We start from the raw sequence: 13,444 nt of genomic DNA, 5'->3' as shown, positions 1-13,444 counted from the left end.
TTCTATTTTTAATATTTAATATTCCACATTCATTAATACAACAGGCAATATTTGAAACCAGAAGACTAACGACACTTAGCTGACTATCAGTAAGGCTGATCTTCTTGTCTGCCTTCTCTCCTTTCCAATCTAACTTCTCCAAGTCATTATAGAAAAGTAGCATGTATAGAAAATGCAATAATACAAAACACAGTAAGTTAAATTTCTAGGTCCACTTTTTAAACCTCAGACTTAAAAGATCAGAAATCTACTTCCATGATTCACTACAGTTCCCATCTTACAGTTAGCACCCAAGTAATAATAGGGTCAATGTAAATCCCATTTTTTTCCTACTTATTTGGTTACAAACTTACTTTCTTAAGGTAACCATTGCTTTCTCCTTACAAACACACTACAAATGGCCTAGAAAAAAAAGTCTACTTGGAAGAGACCAAAACACTTCCTCCAGTGTCACAGGACACAATGGCTATTTTCTTCACTGGTATCTTGTCTTCAAGTTTGGGGCATCAAGCTAGTGGAAGGCAACAGTGAAGAATTGTAGGTCTCTGATTCTCTCCAAAGCTCAAGAGAATACTCCATCCTCAAATTACTTAATTTATCCTCTTATAATTAACATTTCCATAAGTACAATCAAAGAATTGCAGAATGCCAGAGCTAAAAAGGGATCATAGAGGTCCTTAGCGGTAGCTTAGAGGTCCTTAGAGGTAGCTTATCAAACACAAACAGCAGAGAAAGGACCAATATCAAAGCTGCCTGATGCACAGGCACAGGCATTTTCTATAAACTGTAGCTCATGAACAAACTCTAGTTTGGATTGCATTTTGTGCTAGAAGACTGCTAAGTACAATCAAATATTGTCCTAAAATGAGTTGCAAGTAAATCATAATACACTAAGTGGAAATGTGTTAGTAAATGAACAAATTTAATAATGGCTTGCTTTAATTTTTGTAGGGTATTAAACTTTCTTTCTTCATTTCTATCCAGATACTGAGATAGCCCATTAACATACACTTTCATTGAGTTTACTAGCTTCAAGACGCAGCCTAGTCTTCTCCATATTTTCGATTTCTTGAACTATTTCAGCAGCTGTTAAAACAAGAAAATAACCACTAGGTTAATTACATGTTTTTTTTTTAATCACTGTACAATAATTATTTAAGTTGTTAACATTAGAAGAAGATGGGTGATGGTTATATGTGAACTCCCTGATCTATTTTTACAATTTTTCTGTGAATCAATTACCATTTCAAAACAAAAGGTTAAAAAAATAACATGGAGTTAAAACACTGAACTCTTACACATGCACATGCTGTTCAACGTATAACCAGAAGAGTAAAGTCAAGTCATTTTGCTTTCTCCTTTGAATATATAGGTCTAAACAGAAGTCTCAATGAAATATGAAAATTAATTTTTTAGTGTGAGTTCAATTATTAGGGGATGTCTGCTCAAATTCCAATGTACTAAATGCAGTACAACAGGCTACTGTTCAAGGAGAAAAAAAGGTCTACAAATACCAGGAAAAATGTCCTTGCCTCCAGAACTTTTGTCTGTAGGTATGTTACCAATTACATACACAAAAGAGATCTGGAATACAACCTGTCAAACATTAAATGCCTTTGAATGCAAACAGCACAGAATTTGCAAATACTATCTTTCTGCATCCAAAGTCAATACATTAAAACTGAAATGCATATGGTATGAAATAAAAATCTACAATCCCTAACACTCATTTATACTTAAAAATTATATCTGGAATTTGCTTCAAAATAATCCATGGAAGAAAAAGGGGTGTAAATGGTAGAGATAAAACAACATTAAGATGGTGTGATAATTGTTTAAGCTGGGTAGTAGGCATATGGGGAAATCAGTAAACTCTTTTCTCTATTTCTGTATATGTTTGAAATAATCCCCATTAAAGTTTTATTTTTTTTAAACCACAGACCCTTATGAGGATCATTTAAGAATGCAACTGTCTCAATACAAAGTTTATGATTTCTGAGCACTGAGAGGTACCTTTTGCCTCCCTGATATTGTAAAATCAGTAGAAACAATGTAAACAATCTCTCGACCAGCTAGTGGTTCTCTCCTTTCCAAACTGAGTCATGGAATAACATGAAAAACACAGGGACCATTTGCATTCCATCCAATCCATTAATACAAGTATCACTAAAGATAGAGAACATCTGGCACGTCCTCTTCTAAGATATTAAGAAAACTAGGCCAGGCGCCGTGGCTCATGCCTGTAATCCCAGCACTTTGGGAGGCCAAAGCAAGTGGATCACAAGGTCAGGAGATTGAGACCATCCTGGCTAACATGGTGAAACCCTGTCTCTACTAAAAAAAAAAAAAAAAAAAAAAATTAGCCGGGCGTGGTGGTGGGCGCCTACAGTCCCAGCTACCTGGAAGGCTGAGGCAGGAGAATGGCGTGAACCCGGGAGGCGGAGCTTGCAGTGAGCTGAGATGGCACCACCGCACTCCAGCCTGGGCGACAAAGCGAGACTCCGTCTCAAAAAAAAAAAAATTATATTAGGATTAGGTAGAATTTAGTGACTTAAATCTTCTTCAGGGAGATTTCTGATTCTGTTTAGGTTGTAGGAAGCTATAAATAATGTCACTCTCACCCTAATGATGAGAAAAAGCTGGATAATTTATAAAACTATAATTTTTCTTGAATCCATCAGAGGTAAAGTAAGAAAGTAAGAGGGCAATCAACTAGCCTGAAACCTAAAGAAAGATGAGTGCCTTAGAACAGAGAGGGATCATGAGCACTGGTTGACATAGGACAGTACACAGGAGAAAAATTGGTACCACCCTATCTCTGGGTAAGATCTCAGCTAAACTTTTTGATAAACTGCAAAAGACCAAGGGTGAGCTACCACGAAAATATAAAAACCCTGGGTGGCTTGGACACAGGGGGCATCACATCCATTTGCAGGCTATTTTCCTTTTTTTTCTTTTTCTTTTTTTTTTTTTTTTTTTTTGAGACAGAGTCTCGCTCTGTCACCCAGGCTGAAGTGCAGTGGTGCGATCTTGGCTCACTGCAAGCTCTGCCTTCCGGGTTCACGCCATTCTCCTGCCTTAGCCTCCCAAGTAGCTGGGACTACAGGTGCCTGCCACCACGCCCAGCTAATTTTTTGTATTTTTAGTAGAGACAGGGTTTCACCGTGTTAGCCAGGATGGTCTCGATCTCCTGACCTCGTGATCCACCCGCCTCGGCCTCCCAAAGTGCTGGGATTACAGGCGTGAGCCACCGCGCCTGGCCTTGCAGGCTATTTTCTACAGACCTCAGTGGGCACTCACAAGAGTCCTCAGTCTCTCTGTAGCTCACTGGGGAAGCGCAGGAAATTAGAAAAGATCTTCCTCTAGATCCAATCCTGGCAAAAGAGAACCACCCTTACTGCAGGATAGACATGAAGCCCCAATCACATCTTTATCCCTGAAGAAAAAAAGCATTAAGCCACTGACAAAAGGTCAGCAAAAATGTTATCCCCAGAGCATAGGTTCCCGAGGGAAGTAAACAAAAACAAACAAAAAACCCCCTCTACCCCTCAGGAGGATCAGGAAACCATTCTGGGCCCTGACCCATAGAGGACCCCTGCCACTGGCAGTCAGAGACGGGCAGGATCGCTGAAAAAGCCCCACCTCTGAGATGCAGGATTGAAAGACCTGCCTAAGACTGAAGCTAAATCAGAGTAACCGAGAACCCTCCTTTTCTCCCTGCCACAAACCTAGCATGATCCAAGTGATACGTAACAGCAATCTACTTCTAGGAGAGAAATGAACATGGAGAGAGACCCTCTCTGAGGCACAGGCTCATAGGGAAAACCTAAGTTGTGAGTGATATATAGGTACATTTTTAAAAAAAGTCTGGCACCTCAGACTCTTACCTACACTGTCTGGCTTTCAATCAAAACTTAAACATGAAAAAGCAGCAAATTATGATTAAGATGATAAAGGATCTAGTAGAAAAGATGAACAACATACATGAACAGATGGGGCATTTCTGTAGAAACTACTTCAATAGAAATACTTTTTTTTAGAAAGAATAAAATAGAAATGTTAGATATATAGATATATATACATAAAACCAACACAGTAACAGATAACTTGACTCAGCTAAAGAAAGAATCAGTGAACCTAAAATTGGATTGGTATTATCCAATCTGAAACACAGACAGAGAAAACAAGGAAAAAGAAAAAAAAAATGTAACAGAACAGAGCCTCTAAGAGCTATGGGACAATATCAAGAAATATACACATAATCGAAATCACAGAAGAAGAAAAAAGGGAGGAGAAGAAATCGTTGAAGAACTAATGTCTAGAATTTGCCAAATATAAGAAAGACACCAAACCACAAATGCAAGAAATCTCAAAGATCAAGCAACACAGATATAAAAACAAACCCAAAATGACAACAACATGCATATAGACACAAAGAGAAAATCATGTGGCCAACAGAGGAAAAAGAAACTTTATATAAAGAAAAACCAAGAATTACATTACACTTCTCATCAGACATTATTCAAGCCAGATAACAATAGAGTGACATCTTTAAAGCATTAGAAAAAAGCCTGCCAATCCAGAATTCTAATAAAAATATCTTTCAAAAGTGAAAGACAAAAACTTTCTGAGGAAATCATAAGCTGAGAGAAAGTATTATTAGCAGCCCTCCATTACAAAAAGTATTAAAACAAGTTCTTCAAGTAGAAGAACCAGAGAGAAACTTACCTAAGAAGAAATGAAAACTGGTGAAAATGGTAAACATGAAGATAAGTATAAAATATACTTTTTTCTCATTTTTAACTACTCTAAAAGATAACTGTTTAACGGACAAACAATAGCAACGTAATAGTTTAATAGTATATGTAAAAGGAATTCATGACAATAACAGTACGAAGAATTAGGAGTTGAGAGTATGCTGTTAAAAGTTTCTTACAAGTGAGGCTGTATAATTACTCGACTGTAACTAATGAAAGATGTACACTGCAAACCCTAGAGAGAACACTAAAATTTTTTGAAAAAGAGGTAAATAAGGCAATAATAGAAATAAAATACAATAATAAAAAATGCTCAATCCAAAAGACAGCAAAAAAAGATAACAAAAAGGAGACGGAACAAAGGAAAAAACAGCAAGATATTAAATTCAAAGCCAACTGCACAAGTATTTACATTAAAGAAAGGGTTTTAAAACACCAATTAAGAGACAGAGAATGTCAGATTGGATAAAAAAGCAAGACCACACTATATACTATCAAAAATAACCCATTTTAAATAAAAAGATAGATTAAAAATAAAAGTATGGAAAGAGATGTCTCATGTAAACAGTCATGAAAAGAAACCTGGAGGAGCTTTATTAACATAAGGCACAATAGGCCCCAGAACAATGAATGTTATCAGGGATAAAGAGGGAAATTAGGGGCTGGGCGCAGTGGCTCATGCCTGTAATCCCAGCACTTTGGGAGGCCGAGGCGAGTGGATCACCTGAGGTCAGGAGTTCGAGACCAGCCTGACCAACATGGTGAAATCCCGTCCCTACTAAAAATACAAAAATTAGCAGGGCATGGTGGCTCATGCCTGTAGTCCCAGGTACTTGGGAGGCTGAAGCAGGAGAATTGCTTGAATCCAGGAGGAGGAGGTTGCAGTGAGCTGAGATGGTGCCACTGTACTCCAGCCTAGGCAACAAGAGTGAAACTCCATCTCAAAAAAAAAAAGAGGGAAATTATATCGTGATAAAAGGGTCAATTTACCAAGAAGACATAATCTTAAATGTGTTTGCCCCTAAAACAGAAATTTAAAATACATTAAAAAGTATTCCTTGTTCAAACGAGATGGATTAGACTCATTCCTCCACTAAGTACAACTAAAAACCCTGATATATAACAGACAACTATAAGAGAACTCTGGAAAGTAGAAGAGGAAGATGGACTGGCTAAGACCTCAGCATGTGAGGAATGACACTGTGTCACCCTGAGGTGTCTTTGTATTCTGTATCTTATAGACTAGGCTCTGGAGAAGTCCAGAGCCATCAAGAGGAACAGACAAAAAAGCCTGAAGAAAAATCTACTCTTTCTAAGCAAAGGACTGAAAAAGAGGGTGCCCAGAAACCTTCTTGATAATATTCGACCTACCCAAGCAGAACACTGCTGATGCTCCCTGCCCTGTGCAGTATTATCAGAGAGCAAGTGGGGAGCGTGGACTTCTACCCATCAACCACAGGTGGAAGGGGTCCTAGTGCAGGATGCCCTCCCATAGCAACAGTGTCAGTGGAAGCCTAGTGAGGAGCTCAGACTTCTACACCCCATCCAATGATGGCAGCTGACAACTGTACCCTCTCAACTAATAACTGAGAAAAGAATATCGAAGAGAAGGAACCTGGAGAAAAGAATTCCTTCAGCCTGTGTAGGGCATCCCCGACCAACATGTGAAATTGTTTACAATTAATATGCCAAAAGGTTTGAAAACTGAACCACAGTGTGGAATATCAGGTATTCACAACAGTCTCCAGGTAGCAATCAAATAAAGTAGACCAAATAACATTTCAAGGGATCTGGGAACTAAGTCATCATTAGAACCACAGCCTACAAAAGTAGGATCTGCATGCTAAACTTAAAGAAGGTGACTTCCTGCTAAATTAGAATATTTAAGTAGAAACTAGAATGTCATTAGAATATAAAAAATACTCAGAATACAATTTTTTAAAAAACTTGACATATTAAGAACCAGGAAAATCATGACTCGAATGAAAAAAGACAAGATGCCAATACTTGAGACAACCCAGTTGCTGGAATTATCTGACAAGAATTTTAAAGCTACCATCATAAAAATGATCCAACAGGCAATCAGTGCTCTGGAGACAAAACTGCTACTGTATGAAATACTTTTGAGAGCCTTGAAACATGTAAGTGTACATGGATTTACACGTATACATATGCATACATGCATGTGTATGTATATATGTATCCACGTGTGCATATGTATATATATGCACATATATGCATATATTTCCCAGCTTCATCTGCTCAAATAGCCTAGAAGCAAAGACACCAAGTAGCAATGAGCATAGCTGGTAGCCATATCTTGGTTTCACCAATAAAAAGCACCAGTGCTCCTCAGAGAAATGGCTGATTTCAGGGCTGAAGCATGGAAGAGCAAGAAAAGCCTGTAATATCTTGCTATGTTAGAAATAAGAAAATGGTAATGAAAATAATGGGGGTATGTCATGAGGACAGGAATTGGAATGAAGACACTCCCGCTGGCCAAATGTGGAAAAATACAAATATGAAAATAATTAAGAGAAGTAATGAGTTAAAAATCTGTGAATCCATATTTATAAGAGACAAATAAGAAAATAACAAGGCAGGCCAGGCACGGTGGCTCATGCCTGTAATCCCAGCACTTTGGGAGGCCAAGGCAGGCAGATCACGAGGTCAGGAGATTGAGACCTTCCTGGCTAACACGGTGAAACCCCATCTTTACTAAAAATACAAAAAATTAGCCGGGCATGGTGGCATGAGCCTGTTGTCCCAGCTACTCAGGAGGCTGAGGCAGGAGAATGGCGTGAACCTGGGAGGAGGAGCTTGCAGTGAGCCGAGATCGTGCCACTGCACTCCAGCCTGGAGGACAGAGCGAGACTCTGTCTCAAAAAAAAAAAAAAAAAAAAAAAAAAGAAAGAAAGAAAGAAAATAATAAGGCAGAGGGAAGGGCTCTTGTTTTCAGAATCATGCCAAGTATCAATTAGCAACTGTGAAAGGAATACTAAAGTTGAAAAATCATCATTTTGCAACTATCACAGAAAAGATTCGTTTAGAGAAAAATTACCAAAGGATGCTAAATATAGGGGTGCAATCTTAACAAGGTATAGAATAGCTACATAGTGTTGAAGTGTCTCTGCAGACTTCTTATTAGTAGCAAGGCAGTGGATGTAAAGTATAAACCAGAGAGAAACTGGCGGATGTAAAGTATAAACGAGAGAGAAACTGGCCAGGAGATCAAGCCTGATATCACAAATGAGGGGTACACAGATGTCAAATGGCTCTAGATGTAATATTCTGAAGACAAAACATCACTTATATAGTATTCTGGCCAGGAAGGCACAATCTGAATTTTCTGCCAGAATGAGAACATTTTACTTGAAAAACACACACACACACAACAAAGACCGTATTCTTTTAAAAGGCCCGTGTCATAAAAGACAAAGAAACGCAGAGGAATTATTCTAGATTGAAAGAGATTGAAAAGATATTACCACTAAATGCAATATGTGATCCAAAACTGGATCATGTACTGCAGGAAAAAAAATCTACAAAGGTTATTATTGGGTCCACTGACAAAACTGGATAGATTAATAAAAGTATTATAACAAAGTTAAATCTACTACAAGTACTAACTACAGTGGCAATAAAAGAGAATCTTTTTTTCTTAAGAAATAATACAAGGACATATTTAGGGGTAAAGGGTAAACAATATATAACTTATTTTCATACAGTTAAAGAAAAAAATATGTGTGTAATTATATGGACACATACACACATTCACAGAAAAAGACAGAGGAACAGAGTAATTCATGAAGCAAATAAGGCAAAATGCTAACAATAGGTGGACCTGTACAAAGGGTACAGTCTATGCATTCATTATGATAGTCTTTCAGCTTTCCTATAAATTTCCAAATAAAAAGTTTTTTAAAAGAATGCAAAATTAAGACTTTTTCAGACAAACAGAAGCTGAGAGAATTTGTCTCAACAGCACATCTGCACTACAAGAAATATTGAATAATCCAGGCACAATGGTTCATGCCTGTAATCCCTGCACTTCGTGGGGCTAAAGCAGGGGAATCTCTTGAGGCTAGGAGTTCAAGATCAGCCTGGGCAACATAGTGAGACCCTGTCTCTACAAAACAAACAAACAAAAATTAGCTGGGCATGGTGGCATGCGCTTGTAGTCCTAGCTACCTGGCAGGCTGAAACAGGAGGATTCCTGGAGTCTGAGGCTGCAGTGAACTATCATTGTGCCACTGCACTCCAGCCTGGGTGACAGAGCAAGACCCCGTCTTTAAAAAAAAAAAAACAAGAAAGAATGAACAAATGAAGTTTTTCAGGAAATGTCCAAACACTGTGGAAATCAAGGGAAAAAGAAGTTTTTTCAGGCAAAAGAAAATGACCCAGATGAAAACCCAGATCTACACAAAGAAACAAAGAATGCTGAAAATGGTAAATGTGTAGGTAAACACAGACCTTCTTTTCCATTTTTTACTTATCTTTTCCATTTTTATTTAGTTTAAAGCAAAAATAGTAACAAGGTATTATAGAGTGTTTAAAATACGTAGAAGAAAAATCTATGACAAATAGTACAAAGAATGAAAGTCGGGGGCGGTTCCAAGATGGCCAAATACGAACAGCTCCAGTCTACAACTCTCAGCAACGCCTCACCGGGGAAGCGCAAGGGGTCAGGGAATTCCCTTTCCTAGCCAAGGAAAGTGATGACAGATGCCACCTGGAAAATCGGGTCACTCCCACCCTACTACTGCACTTTTCCAATGGTCTTAGCAAATGGCACACCAGGAGATTATATCCCGCTCCTGGCTCGCAGCATCCTATGCCCACAGAGCCTCGCTCATTGCTAGCACAGCAGTCAGTCTGAGATCAAACTGCAAGGCGGCAGCAAGGCTGGGGGAGAGGCGCCTGCCATTGCTGGCAGCTGGGAAGCTCGAACTGGGTGGAGCCCACCGCAGCTCAAGGAGGCCTGCCTGCCTCTGTAGACTCCACCTCTGGGGGCAGGGCATAGTCAAACAAAAGGCAGCAGAAACCTCTGCAGGCTTAAATGTCCCTGTCTGACAGCTTGGAAGACAGTAGTGGTTCTCCCAGCACGCAGCTTTAGATCTGAGAACGGACAGACTGCCTCCTCAAGTGGGTCCCTGACCCACGAGTAGCCTAACTGGGAAGCACCCCCAGTAGGGGCAGACTGACACCTCACACGGCCAGGTATTCCTCTGAAACAAAACTTCCAGAGGAACAATCAGGCAGCAACATTTGCTGTTCACCAATATTCACTGTTCTGCAGCCTCCGCTGGTGACACCCAGGCAAACAGGGTCTGGAGTGGACCTCTGGCAAACTCCAACAGACCTGCAGCTGAGGGTCCTGACTGTTAGAAGGAAAACTAACAAACAGAAAGGTCATCCACACCAAAACCCCATCTGTACGTCACCATCATCAAAGACCAAAGGTAGATAAAACCACAAAGATGGGGAAAAAACAGAGCAGAAAAGCTGAAAATTCTAAAAATCAGAGCGCCTCTCCTCCTCCAAAGGAACGCAGCTCCTCACCAGCAACAGAACAAAGCTGGATGGAGAATGACTTTGACGAGTTGAGAGAAGAAGGCTTCAGATGATCAAACTTCTCTGAGCTAAAGGAGGAAGTTCGAACCCATGGCAAAGAAGTTAAAAACCTTGAAAAAAGATTAGACGAATGGCTAACTAGAATAACCAATGCAGACAAGTCCTTAAAGGACCTGATGGAGCTGAAAAACATGGCACAAGAACTATGTGACGAATGCATAAGCTTCAGTAGCCCATTCGATCAATTGGAAGAAAGGGTATCAGTGATGGAAGATCAAATGAATGAAATGAAGCGAGAAGAAAAGTTTAGAGAAACAAAGAATAAAAAGAAACGAACAAACCCTCCAAGAAATATGGGACTATGTGAAAAGACCAAATCTACGTCTGATTGGTGTACCTGAAAGTGACGGGGAGAACGGAACCAAGTTGGAAAACACTCTGCAGGATATTATCCAGGAGAACTTCCCCAATCTAGCAAGGCAGGCCAACATTCACATTCAGGAAATACAGAGAATGCCACAAAGATACTCCTCGAGAAGAGCAACTCCAAGACACATAATTGTCAGATTCACCAAAGTTGAAATGAAGGAAAAAATGTTAAGGGCAGCCAGAGAGAAAGGTCGGGTTACCCACAAACGGAAGCCCATCAGACTAACAGCGGATCTCTCGGCAGAAACTCTACAAGCCAGAAGAGAGTGGGGGCCAATATTCAGCATTCTTAAAGAAAAGAATTTTCAACCCAGAATTTCATATCCAGCCAAACTAAGCTTCATAAGTGAAGGAGAAATAAAATACTTTACAGAAAAGCAAATGCTGAGAGATTTTGTCACCACCAGGCCTGCCCTAAAAGAGCTCAAAACCACTCAACTACATGGAAACTGAACAACCTGCTCCTGAATGACTACTGGGTACATAACGAAATGAAGGCAGAAATAAAGATGTTCTTTGAAACCAACGAGAACAAAGACACAAGCATACCAGAATCTCTGGGACACATTTAAAGCAGTGTGTAGAGGGACATTTATAGCACTAAATGCCCACAAGAGAAAGCAGGAAAGATCTAAAATTGACATCCTAACATCACAATTAAAAGAACTAGAAAAGCAAGAGCAAACACATTCAAAAGCTAGCAGAAGGCAAGAAATAACTAAGATCAGAGCAGAACTGAAGGAGACAGAGACACAAAAAAACCCTTCAAAAAATCAATGAATCTAGGAGCTGGTTTTTGGAAAAAATCAACAAAATTAATAGACTGCTAGCAAGACTAATAAAGAAGAAAAGAGAGAAGAATCAAATAGACGCAATAAAAAATGATAAAGGGGATATCACCACCAATCCCACAGAAATACAAACCACCATCAGAGAATACTATAAACACCTCTACACAAATAAACTAGAAAATCTAGAAGAAACGGAAAATTCCTCAACACATACACCCTCCCAAGACTAAACCAGGAAGAAGTTGAATGTCTGAATAGACCAATAACAGGCTCTGAAATTGAGGCAATAATTAATAGCCTACCCACCAAAAAAAATCCAGGATCAGACAGATTTACAGCCGAATTCTACCAGAGGTACAAGGAGGAGCTGGTACCGTTCCTTCTGTAACTATTCCAATCAACAGAAAAAAAGGGAATCCTCCCTAACTCATTTTATGAGGCCAGCATCATCCTGATACCAAAGCCTGGCAGAGACACAACAAAAAAAGAGAATTTTAGACCAATATCCCTGATGAACATCGATGCAAAAATCCTCAATAAAATACTGGCAAACCGAATCCAGCAACACATCAAAAAGCTTATCCACCATGATCAAGTGGGCTTCATCCCTGGGATGCAAGGCTGGTTCAACATACGCAAATCAATAAATGTAATCCAGCATATAAACAGAACCAATGACAAAAACCACATGATTATCTCAATAGATGCAGAAAAGGCCTTTGACAAAATTCAACAGCCCTTCAAGCTAAAAACTTTCAATAAATCAGGTATTGATGGGACATATCTCAAAACAATAAGAGCTATTTATGAGAAACCCACAGCCAATATCATACTGAATGGGCAAAAACTGGAAGCATTCCCTTTGAAAACTGGCACAAGACAGGGATGCCCTCTCTCACCACTCCTATTCAACATAGTGTTGGAAGTTCTGGCCAGAGCAATCAGGAAGGAGAAGGAAATAAAGGGTATTCAATTAGGAAAAGAGGAAGTCAAATTGTCCCTGTTTGCAGATGACATGATTGTGTATCAAGAAAACCCCACCGTCTCAGCCCAAAATCTCCTTAAGCTGATAAGCAACTTCAGCAAAGTCTCAGGATACAAAATCAATGTGCAAAAATCACAAGCATTCTTATACACCAATCACAGACAAGCAGAGAGCCAAATCATGAGTGAACTCCCATTCACAATTGCTTCAAAGAGAATAAAATACCTAGGAATCCAACTTACAAGGGATGTGAAGGACCTCTTCAAGGAGAACTACAAACCACTGCTCAATGAAATAAAAGAGGATACAAACAAATGGAAGAACATTCCATGCTCATGGGTAGGAAGAATCAATATCGTGAAAATGGCCATACTGCCCAAGGTAATTTACAGATTCAATGCCATCCCCATCAAGCTACCAATGACTTTCTTCACAGAATTGGAAAAAACTACTTTAAAGTTCATATGGAATCAAAAAAGAGCCCGCATTGCCAAGTCAATCCTAAGCCAAAAGAACAAAGCTGGAGGCATCACGCTACTTGACTTCAAACTATACTACAAGGCTACAGTAACCAAAACAGCATGGTACTGGTAGCAAAACAGAGATATAGACCAATGGAACAGAACAGAGCCCTCAGAAATAATACCGCATATCTACGACTATCTGATCTTTGACAAACCTGAGAAAAACAAGAAATGGGAAAGGATTCCCTATTTAATAAATGGTGCTGGGAAAACTGGCTAGCCATAGGTAGAAAGCTGAAACTGGATCCCTTCCTTACACCTTATACAAAAATTAATTCAAGATGGATTAAAGACTTACATGTTAGACCTAAAACCATAAAAACCCTAGAAGAAAACCTAGGCAATACCATTCAGGACATAGGCATGGGCAAGGTCTTCATGTCG

The 13,444-nt window shown here is 39.3% G+C and overlaps 1 protein-coding gene across 2 annotated transcripts in view; it reads right to left on the bottom strand.

Annotated features, from left to right (window-relative positions):
- The window catches only part of RAD18 (RAD18 E3 ubiquitin protein ligase), an 86,054-nt gene that overhangs the window by 35,395 nt on the left and 37,215 nt on the right, over nt 1-13,444 (bottom strand). For both annotated transcript variants that reach the window (XM_054550277.2, NM_001132147.1), the window contains 1 exon segment: nt 1,010-1,086. In XM_054550277.2, the coding sequence (XP_054406252.1) occupies nt 1,010-1,086 (77 nt within the window).

This window comes from Pongo abelii, chromosome 2, assembly GCF_028885655.2.
Source record: "Pongo abelii isolate AG06213 chromosome 2, NHGRI_mPonAbe1-v2.0_pri, whole genome shotgun sequence".
NCBI lineage: Eukaryota > Metazoa > Chordata > Mammalia > Primates > Hominidae > Pongo > Pongo abelii.
Note: the sequence above shows the minus strand (reverse complement) of the source record. Positions and strands in the feature narration are given on the sequence as shown.